This window comes from Schistocerca cancellata, chromosome 3, assembly GCF_023864275.1.
Source record: "Schistocerca cancellata isolate TAMUIC-IGC-003103 chromosome 3, iqSchCanc2.1, whole genome shotgun sequence".
NCBI lineage: Eukaryota > Metazoa > Arthropoda > Insecta > Orthoptera > Acrididae > Schistocerca > Schistocerca cancellata.
The window spans coordinates 6,083,298-6,096,791 of NC_064628.1; the positions used below are offsets into that span (position 1 = coordinate 6,083,298).

Below are 13,494 nucleotides of genomic sequence, written 5' to 3' on the forward strand. Positions count from 1 at the left end.
AAACATTATTTTACTAAGGCAACCTCGATGTATATCCCTGAAACTAAAGATAGGCAGATATCAACTTCTACCAGGAGTTCAGAACTATAAAATTAACCATACCGAATACTGATTAATATGAGTAGTATTGCATTGCAAATAGCTAGGATCAAAGGCGTAGGCCCTGTCTCGTACTTCAGGATTCTCTAAGTTTTTTATCATGTCTATTCTTGTTCGTCATTTTGAAGTTAGAAAGCAACACAGGGTTTTTCATTAGTATTCAGGCCTTACGAAAGATGACTAAACGAAAACTACAAGATTGTTAAGGCTTTCGTGGCCACTTGTTGACAAACTGCCTATTGGCTTCTGTCTCGGGTTCTTCGGCCGACGGTCATCTAATGATTTTTTTCTGACGATTCGCCAGCACGAGTGGCTGGCATTGTCAAAGCTTCACCCTCCATTGCCGGTGGTGAACTGGAGGCGAGCTCGCGGCCGCAGACTATATGTACCTGGCGCGCCAACGTCCGAGGGCTTCTCCGCGGTCATTTCCGGTGCGGTTCTCCTCTTGCTACCTGCGACGGTCGTTCGCTGCAGTACGGGAAGCCAGGATCCGTTTACTTTAAGGCTTTCCTCTTGTTGAAACTGTTCGCGTGTTTTTGTATTTCTACAGCTTCTCTGAACAAGCGCGTGTGATAGTGCTTCTCTACAGCCAGAACTTCCGTGTCGGCGAATTTTATTACGTGGTCGGTCTCATTCAGTGCGTGCTCTGCCACGGCCGATTTCTCCACCTGCCCCAACCTAAACTGTCGCTTAAGCTCTTTGATCCTGGTGTTAATTGATCGTCCAGTCATTCCGACATAAACTTTTCCACATGTGCACGGTATATTCCCGACAAGACACTCTTTGATCTTCCTTGTCGGTTTGAAAATCGTCTTTGTGCCATGTTTGCGCAATATACGGCCGATTCTGTCCGTCACTCTGGGAATGTATGGCAGAAAGGCCGTACCCGACATTTCTTTTTCTGGTTCCTTACTTCGCCGAGTGTTTGGCTCTGTTACACTTCTAATGTAATTTGTGGAGTACCCATTGCTCCTCAGAACAGTTTCCAGGTGTTGCATTTCTCGTTTGAGGTGTTGCGGCTCACATATTCGTCCTGCTCTCGTTACGAGCGTACTAATCATGCCTCTTTTCTGGCTCGGGTGGTGGTTTGACAGTTTGTGCAGGTATCGGTCCGTGTGTGTCGGTTTTCGATACACGCTGTGTCCCAGGTTTTCGCCGTCCCTTGTGACCAGCACATCTAGAAATGGCAGTTTCTTGTCCTTTTCTACTTCCATGGTAAATGTTATGTTGGCATGGAGGCTGTTCAAGTGTCTTAGGAAGTCACAGTTCTGGCTGTAGAGGAGCACTATCACACGCGCTTGTTTAGAGAAGCTGTAGAAATACAAAAACACGCGAACAGTTTCAACAAGAAAGAGGAAAGCCTTAAGGTAAACGGATCCTGGCTTCCCGTACTGCAGCGAACGGCCGTCGCAGGTAGCAAGAGGAGAACCGCACCGGAAATGACCGCGGAGAAGCCCTCGGACGTTGGCGCGCCAGGTACATATAGGCTGCGGCCGCGAGCTCGCCTCCAGCCACTTCGAAGGCGATTCAAGGAAATTGCCAAGAAGTTCTATGAAAATACCGAGCTAGCAAGTAATCCACTGATTCGCGAGCTCGGACATAGGCCACACTGGTCACACACCACCAGGTTGCCCGACCTGTTGCGGCTTGACTAATCAAGCCCATCCACCAATCATCTCAAGGCTCCAGTGCTGAGCAACTTAGCCAATCACAAGACTTTTTCTAACAAGGACAAACCACATATTAGAAGGAACAATAGTAATAAACTATTATAGACTTCTCCAAACAAAGGTGTTGCGCGGAAGGAAACCCGCTGCAACTCCAAACTGAAGCACAAGCTCGGCTCCAGTTCACCACCGGCAATGCAGGGTGAAGCTTTGACAATGCCAGCCACTCGTGCTGGCAAAACGTCAGAAAAGTCATTAGATGAACGTCGGCCGAAGAACCCGAGACAGAAGCCAATAGGCAGTTTGAAAACTACAAGACTTACCGAAAATACATACGTGACAGTGGATAGACCATCTTTCCAAGTCTTTAATAGACAAATACTGTATACGAGCAACGTTTGTCACTCGGCAGCTGCCAATACTTCCGCGTACGCGCGATATTCGGAAACTAACGTCCGATCTGTCGCGAAATGGAAACCACTGCGAAAATCAAAAGTGTAGAATGAAACGCATGACAGTTACATCATGTGGGCTACATGACATCAGGCGAACTCTCACACCAGGCCTGCACCCTTGGTGGCAGACCCTATTTTGTAGGCATTTTTACGTGCTCACTGCGCTCTCGAAACTGAAAAAAGACACGTGCCGCGATCGACAGGCATACTAAAAGCACCGCCCGACAAATCTGTGCAATGCCTCATCTGTGGTTTCCACCTCACGCCCGATCGGACCTTACTTTCCGAACAGTTCTCGTATTTCATTGAAGCCTGGGATGGCGCGATGGCAGCCTCCTTTGTTAATGTGTTGACTGGGTTGCCTATCTGTAGGCGCGTCGATGCGACAGTGTGGGGTGGGTTATTTCTCTACGTATTCTGACACTCCTGTCCCTGGAGCAACTACTCAACGGCGCGTATTTCGATTACAACCTTGCAGGGATGCTCTATCCACTGGTAGGCCTCATTTTCCTTTGTATCTTCTAGTTTTCACGTAGTCATCTATTGAAACACCAGTTACAGGTAAGAATGACGCTGTAGATAACAAAAATGATGCGCATTGTGACAGCGTAAACAAAATTACAGTAGAGAAAGTGGTACAAATATGGAATACCACTTCGTTTTTCGTTTATGAATTTCTCAGTTTTTCGCATTAAGCAAACAAAATATCTTCAGCACATGCTTTGAGATATATTTTAATGTTTCCTATATTTTCGAATACATACTATATCAGCAGCATTTCTAAATTAGGCTTAGCACAAAGTTCGACGTTTTTGGCACTTCAGATTATGGGGTACAAATATGGATAGTCAATTGGTTTCAAATTTGTTAAAGGTAAAACAGATAATGGAAAATATAATAATTCATTGTAAAAACACAATAGAAAAACACGCGAAATATACCATACTCAGTTACTAAACTCCTTACTCTAAGTAATTTCACTTGCAAAAGCCACACACATATCGTCCTTAACCGTAACGTGCACATTCAGTGTGCGCCCACACTTCGCACATCAGACACATTACCCATTCTTGCCCTGCTTTGTCCCGCGAATATTTATCTGAGCAAAAGAGACAATTGCCATCTTCGTTAGTGGGTACACCGTCGTCCAGATCGCTACTGATGTCGGACGAATCATCTCTCACACTAGAAACATTATCTTCATGATCTGATGATTATTGGTTCGTAGGCTTTGCTGGACTCTGCTTCATTGTCACCGGTTTATTTGTTGCTGTTGTCGAAACTTCGAGAGTTCTCTTGTACGGAGATAAGACTGCTGAAGGATCCGCTTTTCTTTCTCTCATACCTGGCCGCTTTTTTATTTATGCAACGGGTAAGATTTTTCAAGGTGTAATTTCAGATGTGGCAGTAGATGTTCTTCCCACGACTTCAACATCAGCCTTTCCAGTTTTAGAGGCCGCACCTCCTGCATATGTTTCATTGACTGGACCATTGAGTAAATCTGTTATAATACCTTTATTGCTGGCAATGAAATCTGCATCCGTGAAGATATGAGGGTTTAACGAGTGTATTCTTGTTACCCTAAATCCATTCACTCCTATCTCTTCTATTTGGCACGTGAGGCCCGAATCAGTCTGGCGATGTACACGTTTGTTGCTGGACGTGCAGTTTTCCTCATCCACATGCGCACCTGCTCAGAATTACAGGATTCAAAAGGGCTCATGAAAGTTAAATCCAGCGGTTGCATCTTATACTACGCATGAGGAGTCACACACAAGGTGCTTGACGTGGTTTCATGTGCGGGGTTTATAACATATAGATTCTGGAGTGGCCCATTTTCTTTTTTCTAACATTTTTAACTGCTACTTGCACAGCAGTAACATTCCACTGCTTTCGAGCTCGTGAAGCGATTCCTAGATGTAAAACAGGTTGTGAAAGTACGGTACAAATATGGAATACTAGGGTAAGCTACTAATATTCCATATTAGTGACAGAACCGCCTTGAAATTCAGAAATGCAAATAAAATCGAAAATTAAGTTTAAATACGCAACAAATACACCATTCTACAGCTCCGTGTATTAGCTAAACGTCTCTTTACAAAATATATTAATATTTCATGTATTACGATAAGAATGAAAGTGAAAACCACCAAGCTGTAACAATTATTCCTCCTAGCGAATTCGTAGAAACAGCTTCACACTCTCACAAAGCCTGCCATCTATAACCCAAAACAGTCTACAGTTGCTAAACGTAGTTTTCAAGCAGCTAACCAAACTACAGCACTTAGAAGGCGAGAAATTTTCATATCCCATATTACTGCCCCAATTCCACATTTGCAATTCTTCCTCTAACCATATTCTCCAGCTCTATACATTTTTCAGCTTACAGCACCTAGTTATTGGTACTGGACCAAAATGGTGAATGAGTTTACGAAAGGCGGACAACATGTTAGTAGATTCCATCACTCCTAGCAGAATAAGATAATATCGCACAGCAGCAGCAGTAGTTAAAATTTAAATGGAAGGATTATATTAAATAATGTAGAGAGAGAGTGAGAGAGAGAGAGAGAGAGAGAACGCCGCTATATTTGTAATCAGCAATTTGTTTTTATCTAGAGCAGATATTCGGCTTTCGAATGTTTATAGAGTGCACAGATAAAAACCTAAAAATAACGATAGAATTTCATTTATTCGTGCGTAAATGCCCTTAGAATCATGAAATAGTAACGTATGAGCTTGTTGTGGCAACTGAGGAATGCGTCCTGAGTAATCACTGCTCAGCAAAGTACGAGGATCGTCCAATAAGTAATGCCCCACTTTTTTTTTTCTCTCTCAGAACATATTTACTGTTAAGAGTCAGAATTTTGTGACATACATCAACACGTCTTGTCCATGTCCTATTTTTTCTAGGTAGTCTCCATCACGTGCTATGGTCGTGCGCCAACGTTGTGGAAGAGAATGTATTCCCTGCTGGTGAGAGCTCTTGTCCTGTAGGCGTAGCTATGTTTTCACTGCATGACTCACACTCTCGTTATCTTCAAAGTGTGTGCCCCGTAGAGAATCTTCAAGCGACCCAAAGAGATGTACGTCCGTGGGTGCCAGGTCTGGACGATATGTTCCCGGGTTCTCAGACTTGTGTGTGGGCGTGCATTGTCGTGTTGGAGCAAGATTTCTGCTGGATTGTTGTCCGATCGGACACGTCGGAAACGGTTCTTTGTTTATTAAGAGTCTTCACGTTTGCCTCTGAATTGATGGTTGATCCTCCAGCATAAAATCCACGAAAATGACGACATCAAAATTCCTAAAGACTGTCACCATGACTTTTCCGGCAGAAGGGGTTGTGTTGAATTTGTGATTTTGTGGTGAATGAGGATGATGCCACTCCATGGACTTCCTTTTTGTTTCCGGTGCAAAGTGGTGCACCCAGCTTTCTTCCCCCGTAGCGGCCCGTGACAGAAAGGCCTCTCCGTCGGTCTCAAAAACCTTTAACGATTCAGACGAAATGGCCTTTCTTTGAATCTTGTGGTCCGCTGTGAGCATTCGTGGAATCCCTCGTGAGCACCTCTTTGAATATCCTAGAATTTCGATCACTGCTTCAATGCTGACTGACAACTGTAGAACCAATTGTCGAGTTGTGATGCGCCGGTCGGCACGAATAACGGCATCCGCACGATTCAGCATGTCTGGAGCAGTGGCTGTGGCAGGACGTTCCAAGAGTGGCTGATCACGAAGCTCCGTTTCTTCATTTACTTTACCCATTGCCCAACTGTACTCCTATCAACTGCAGCATCGCCATACACTGCGCACAAACGTTTACGGATGTTCAGCACGGTTTCTTTTTCTGCAAACAAGAATTGAATAACAGTACGATGCTTGTAACGTGAATCGTATGTGGACGCCATTTTGACGCTGCACTACGGCTCTGCCATCTGCCAGAACGGTTGAGAACTTCAAATGTGAAGCACTAACAAGGACTTTTGTCTATGTACCGGGTGATCAAAAAGCCAGTATAAATTTGAAAACTTAATAAGCCACGGAATAATGTAGATAGAGAGCTAAAAATTGAGACACATGCTTGGAATGACACAGCGTTTTATTAGAACAAGAAAAAGTATTGCTAGACGCGTGAAAGATCTCTTGCGCGCGTCGTTTGGTGGTGATCGTGTGCTCAGCCGCCACTTTCGTCTTGCTTGGCCTCCCAGGTCCCCAGACCTCAGTCCGTGCGATTATTGGCTTTGGGGTTACCTGAAGTCGCAAGTGTATCGTGATCGACCGACATCTCTAGGGATGCTGAAAGACAACATCCGACGCCAATGCCTCACCGTAACTCCGGACATGCTTTACACTGCTGTTCACAACATTATTCCTCCACTACAGCTATTGTTGAGGAATGATGGTGCACATATTGAACATTTCCTGTAAAGAACATCATCTTTGCTTCGTCTTACTTTGTCATGCTAATTATTGCTATTCTGATCAGATGAAGCGCCATCTGCCGCACTTTTTTTGACCTTTTGTATTTTTTTTTTATTCTAATAAAACCGCATGTCATTCCAAGCATGTGTATCAATTTGTAGCTCTATCTACATTATTCCGTGATTTATTCAGTTTTCAGATTTATACTGACTTTTTGATCAGCCGGTATATTAATGGTTTCTTTAAAAAAAATGTGGAGCATTACTTATTGAACGACCCTCATGCCATGAGTAAACTTTGCGTACTAGTTTGTTGTGTCTGGGTAAATTTTCATGATGAACGGAACAATCAATAGGAGCGACAGATCGGTCAGAGATAGTTTATAGCCAAAGGAAAGCCTCAGGTGCAAATTTTCTGCCTCGTACCAGTCAGTCACGATGTACATGATGTCAGCTGCCATATTCACGTGTGTTCCAGGTTCTGGGCAGCTGGAGTTCGACGAGTTCGTGCAGCTGGCGGCCAGGTTCCTGGTGGAGGAGGACGCAGAGGCGATGCAGCAGGAGCTCCGGGAGGCGTTCAGACTCTACGACAAGGAGGGTGAGCGTGCCGGATCTGTGCTCAGCAATACATTGCTCACTTTTTGTTTCCTACCCTGGCAAAGGAGGGCCGGCTGCAGTGCCACTGTTGTTTTCAGTTACAAGTAGAGCTGCGCTACACTACATAAATGACGTAGTAAATGGTAGGAGTACCGATAGTACTGGTAGCACTGGAAGGGAAAATGAATGTGTGGGAGATAAACTGATAACCGATGACTTCACTTTATTCTTTTGTTTGTTTCTTTATTTTGCAACATAACTAGAACTATATGTCGTTCAGTGTTAGTCCATTGCGTATGTTATATTCTTACAAAATATAAATTGCTTTTTGAAAGTAATGAGAATTAGTTGATAGCGTAACCTCTGTGCTTTTATGTAACCAAAGCAATTACTTGTGATGCAAGTGCAGTTTACATGCATACGAGTAAAAAAGCTACACAATTATTGTTGCTATTTTCTAATCGACGGAATATTCTTCATCATAATCAATGGCAAGTGGTTCCTATTCCTACTGACAGGTGTTGATGAGTAACACATACATGTTTTATATATGCTTGACGAAGTATTGAAGCAGTGATTGATATGTTTTATTTTTCCGCGTTTTTCTTTTAATTTCAACTTTTTGCAGAAAATTGCGTTTTGTAGTGCTGTGTGACAAATATGTATCTTTTTAAAAGTCTTTCTACAACAGCCCTCTGTTCCAAATTTCAAATCAACACTTTTCGAATAAACTCTAAATCAAACTGCACACAGGAAGCGGCTACTAGGGTAGCGGAGTACGTGTGGCGCGCACATAGGATGTTTTTAAGTTAGAGGACCCCTCCCTTGGGATGAAACACGATTTGCCTGTAAAATCGGCCACAGCGACCTCAGAGAATCTTGGTCCTCGCAGATCAGAGATAGAAAAGATTAATATGATTTTAGTGAACTGCAGGAGCATCCAAGGAAAGATCCCAGAATTTCTTTCGCTTATTGAAGGTTATAATGCACAGTTAGTATTGGGAACAGAAAGCTCTGTGCAGCCAGACGTCAATGACAATGAAATCCTAAGTTCAGACTGGAATGTTTATCGTAAGAATAGGTTAGTCGCCAATGGTGGCGTGTGTTTATTGCAGTAAAAAATTCGATAAAATCTAGCGAGGTTATCACGGTTTCCGAATGTGAATTAATCTGAGTGAAACTGAGTATCGAAGAACGGTAAAAAATGGTGATCGGATGCTTTTATAGACCACCTGGGACAGGATCTGTAGTTTTAGAGCGCTTCAGACAGAGCTTGAAGAACATCGTTAGCAATTTTCCTGATCTTGCCGTTGTAATAGGGGGTGACTTCGAATAGCCAGGTAGAGTGTTAGGCCATCAAAACTGTTGGCAGAGACAGGGAATCGTATGGCGTTGTTCTGGATGTCTTGTCCGAAAATTACCTTCAGCAGATAGTTGGAGAACCAACTCGTGAGGGTAACGTCTTAGACCTCCTGGCAACAAACAGACCTGAACTTATCGAATCAGTTAACGTAGAGGAGGGTATCAGTGATCATAAGGCTGCGACACCATCTATGACTACTGGTCCTACAAGGAATGTTAAGAAAGGTAGGAAGATATATTTGCTCAGAAATTGTCACAGGATAAAAATTTCAGAATATCTCAGCAGTCAGCATCAAATATTCGGTGGTGAGGACGAAGATGTGGAGAACAAATGGAAGAAATTCAAAGACATCGTTCAGTATGCCCTAGACAAGTATGTTCCGAGTAAGGTTTTAAGAGATGGGAAAGATCCTCCATGGTCTAATAGCCGTGTCAGAAAAGTGCTACGTAAACAAAGAGAAGTCCAGCTCAGATTCAAGAGAAGTAAAAACTAGCTAACAAAGAAAAGCTGAACGAAGCGAAAATGGGCGTAAGACGAGCAATGAGAGAAGCGCTCAATGATTTCGAAATCACGACGTTGTCAACCGACCTGTGCAAAAACCGTAAGAAATTCTGGTTCAAATGGCTCTGAGCACTATGGAACTTAACATCTATGGTCATCAGTCCCCTAGAACTTAGAACTACTCAAACCTAATTAACCTAAGGACATCAAACAGAGGGGTCTATCCTGTCATTGTGTCTACTCTACAGACACGAACGCAATAGGCACGATTCCTAATACTGCACTACTGGCCACTAAAATGCTACACAACAAAGATGACGTGCTACAGATTAGAAATATAACCGACAGGAAGGAGAAAGATGCTGTGATATGCAAATGATTAGCTTTTCAGAGCCTTCACACAAGGTTGGCGACGGTGGCGACACCTACAACGTGCTGACATGAGGAAAGTTTCCAACCGATTTCTCACACACAAACAGCAGTTGACCGGCGTTGCCTGGTGAAACGTTGTTATAATGCCTCGTGTAAGGAGGAGAAATGAGTACCATCACGTTTCCGACTTTGATAAAGGTCGCATTGTAGCCTATCGTATCGCAACATCGCTCCTCGCGTTGGTCGAGATCCAATGACTGTTAGCAGATTATGGAATCGGTGGGTTCAGGAGGGTAATACGGAACGCCGTGCTGGATCCCAATGGCCTCGTATCACTAACAGTCGAGATGACAGGCATCTTATCCGCATGGCTGTAACGGATCGTGCAGCCACGTCTCGATTCCCGAGTCAACAGATGGGGACGTTTGCAAGACAACAACTATCTGCACCAACAGTTCGACGACGTTTGCAGCAGCATGGACTATCCGCTCGGAGACCATGGCTGCGGTTACCCTTGACGCTGCATCACAGACAGGAGCGCCGGCGATGGTGTACTCGACGACGAACCTGGGTGCACGAATGGCAAAACGTCATTTTTTCGGATGAATCCAGGTTCTGTTTATAGCATCACGATGGTCGCATCCGTGTTTGACGACATCGCGGTGAACGCACATTGGATGCGTGTATTCGTCATCGCCATACTGGCGTATCACGCGGCGTGATGGTATGGGATGCCATTGGTTACATGTCTCGGTCACCTCTTGTTCGCATTGACGGCACTTTGAACAGTGGTCGCTACATTTCAGATGTGTTACGACCCGTGGCTCTACCCTTCATTCGATCCCTGCGAAACCCTAGATTTCAGCAGGATAATGCACGACCGGATGTTGCAGGTCCTGTACGGGCCTTTCTGGATACAGAAAATGTTCGACTGCTGCCCTGGCCACCACATTCTCCAGATCTCTCATCAATTGAAAACTACTGGTCAATGGTGGCCGAGCAACCGACTCGTCACAATACGCCAGTCACTACTCTTGATGAACTGTGGTATCGTGTTGAAGCTGCATGGGCAGCTGAACGTGTACACGCCATCCTAGCTCTGTTTGACTCAATGCCCAGGCGCATCAAAGCCGTAATTACGGCCAGAGGTGGTTGTTCTGGGTACTGATTTCTCAGGATCTATGCACCCAAGCTGCGTGAAAATGTAATCACATGTGAGTTCTAGTATAATATATTGTACAATGAATACCCGTTTCCCATGTGCATTTCTTCTTGGTGTAGAAATGTTAATGGCCAGTAGTGTAGATACAAAATTTCTGGAATTAAAATCGTTTAAGGGTAAAGATTCATAACTATTATAACAACAAAAAAGAAACATTGATACTAGTCCAGTGAGCAAACAATACATGCAGAAAACAGATGACAGAATTTCAGAGTATGAGATGTAAGAGCTGCTGAGAAAAAATTACGTGAAGTTAGCAATTTGACGATGGCGAGGTAGGTAGTTCCGACTCGCCATAAATCGGGGGATCGTGCGGGCCAGTCCACTCGCCGAATATCGTCTCGTTTTCAAAGTTCCCCACGTGTGCTGTTCGGAGCAGTCATGCATTGTCATCCATAAAAATGAAGTCAGATGCGGATGCACCCCTGAAACGACGCACATGTGGAGGACTAGTGGCTCTGAGCACTATGGGACTTAACAGCTATGGTCATCAGTCCCCTAGAACTTAGAACTACTTAAACCTAACTAACCTAAGGACAGCACACAACACCTAGTCATCACGAGGCAGAGAAAATCCCTGACCCCGCCGGGAATCGAACCCGGGAACCCGGGCGTGGGAAGCGAGAACGCTACCGCACGACCACGAGCTGCGGACTGGAGGACTAGTGTGTCCCAATAACCTCGACCACGCAGTGAGAGCAGACGTTCAAATATTTCGAGGTCAGGACGACGATGCACAATTATGCCGTTCCACGTCATGACACCCGAAGCAGCAAAACGATCTTGTTTGACAATGCTGCACTTACCCTCATACGTCGGGTGGTGGGAACACGTAATCCAGACAGGAATACAGTCAAACGTAAGTAACACACCCAGGAAAGTAGTATCACACGAAAGTTGTGAACAAATCAGTGGGGATTTACGGAAAATAAACGCGTGGTGTAATGGCCCGCAGTTATCTCTCAATATTAGTAAGTTCACCTAATGCGTATAACAAAGCGAAAATCTTCATTAGTGTACGAGTACAGAATAAATGCCCAGTCTTTGGAAGCGGTAACGTACGTCAAGTATCTGGGCGTGACTGTTCGAAATGATCTCAAATGGAATGATCAGATTACACAAGTAACGGGTAAGACGAACTCTAGATTGCGGTGTATTGGTAGAATTCTCAAGCGATGCTGTCCGTCAACAAAGGAAATTGCTTACAATACTTTAGTTCGTCCAGACTTGAGAGTATTGTTCCTCAGTATGGGACCCTTACCAGTTCGGTCTAATTCAAGAGATTGAGAAGGTCCAAAGAAGAGCGGCAAGATTCGTTACTGGTACGGTTTGGCCATCGCGAGAGCGTTACAAATCTCACAGAAAGTTTGAAGTGGGACACACTTGCAGATACACGACAAGCTAAACGGAAGGGGCTACTCACTAGATTCCAAAATCCTATCTTCGCCGAGGATTTAGAGCCATCAACTTTCATATCGCGCCATGACCACGATTCAAAGATTATTCAAAGGGAAATAAGAGCTCGCACTGAGGCGTTCAGGCAGTCGTTTCTCCCTCCCGCTTTCCGCGAGTGAAACAGAGGGGGAAATATGACTTTGGAGCGAATAGTGCCCTCCACACGGCTTGGTGGCTAGCGGAGGATATTTGATGTTGACCGGGCTTCTGTAATGTCCAGGGGACCATCGTGAATCGCCGTGACTTCAGTGTAATTGTTGTTTATGAATAAAAGTGTCATTTCTGCCCGTTTCATAGTCCATTTCTTTCAGTTACTCTCTGTACTATACTGTAGCAGTTCTTTTTGTGCATGGTCCAAGCTTCATCGAGCTATGTTACTTGGCAGTGACGCCTAATGCGAAAGTTACTTTCGTCGTCAAGTTATGAGCACCAGTCTAAATCTGATAAATATTAAGTACATAGGAGCTGATCGTAGAGGGAGAAAACGTGAGGGCGCCAATCGTTTCGACATTTTGCCCTAAAATCGAGTGAAACCGGTCAGACAACTTGATCCGATCCAGGAGACTAGAACTGTTCTCGATTTGTTGCTGTGACAATATGTTCCACACAAGAGGTATGTCATGCTAGTGTAGGAAAGTATCTGCACGCACGCTAGCATAGTTGATGACTGGTCATGTTCGAGGTATTACTCGATATGTGTGATGACATGGGATCACGCAGGAAAATGCAACATACAGTGAAGCCCCAAAAAAACTGGTATAGGCATGCGTATTCAAATACATACATATGTAAACAGGCAGAAAACGGTGCTGCGGTCGGCAACGTTTCTATAGGACAACAGGTTGTAAGTAGGCTGTTTATGTTTTCTTATTGGCAACGTTACGTAGCGCTCTGTATGAAAATCACTGGCTGTGCTGTGTGCAGTCTGTGGCTAGTTTGCATTGTTGTCTGCCATTGTAGTGTTGGGCAGTGGCAGCTGGATGTGAACAGCGCGTAGCGTTGCGCAGTTGGAGGTGAGCCGCCAGCAGTGGTGGATGTGGCAAATGAGATGGCGGAGTTTTGAAATTTCTAAGACTGGATGTAATGAACTGCTATATATATTATGACTATTGAGGTAAATACACTGTTTGTTCTCTATTAAAATCTTTCATTTGCTAACTATGCCTATCAGTAGTTAGTGCCTTCCGTAGTTTGAATCTTTTATTTAGCTGGCAGTAGTGGCGCTCGCTGTATTGCAGTAGTTCGAGTAACGAAGATTTTTGTGAGGTAAGTGTTTTGTGAAACGTATAGGTTAATGTTAGTCAGGGCCATTCTTTTGTAGGGATTTTTGAAAGTCAGATTGAGTTGC

At 44.3% G+C, this 13,494-nt stretch overlaps 1 protein-coding gene across 1 annotated transcript in view; it reads left to right on the forward strand.

Moving 5' to 3' along the window:
• Positions 1–13,494, forward strand: part of LOC126176771 (troponin C, isoallergen Bla g 6.0101-like) — a 129,968-nt gene that overhangs the window by 43,445 nt on the left and 73,029 nt on the right. Inside the window, exon 4 of the mRNA XM_049923940.1 lies at positions 7,115–7,234. Coding sequence (XP_049779897.1) covers positions 7,115–7,234 — 120 coding nt within the window. The remainder of the gene's footprint in view (positions 1–7,114; positions 7,235–13,494) is intronic.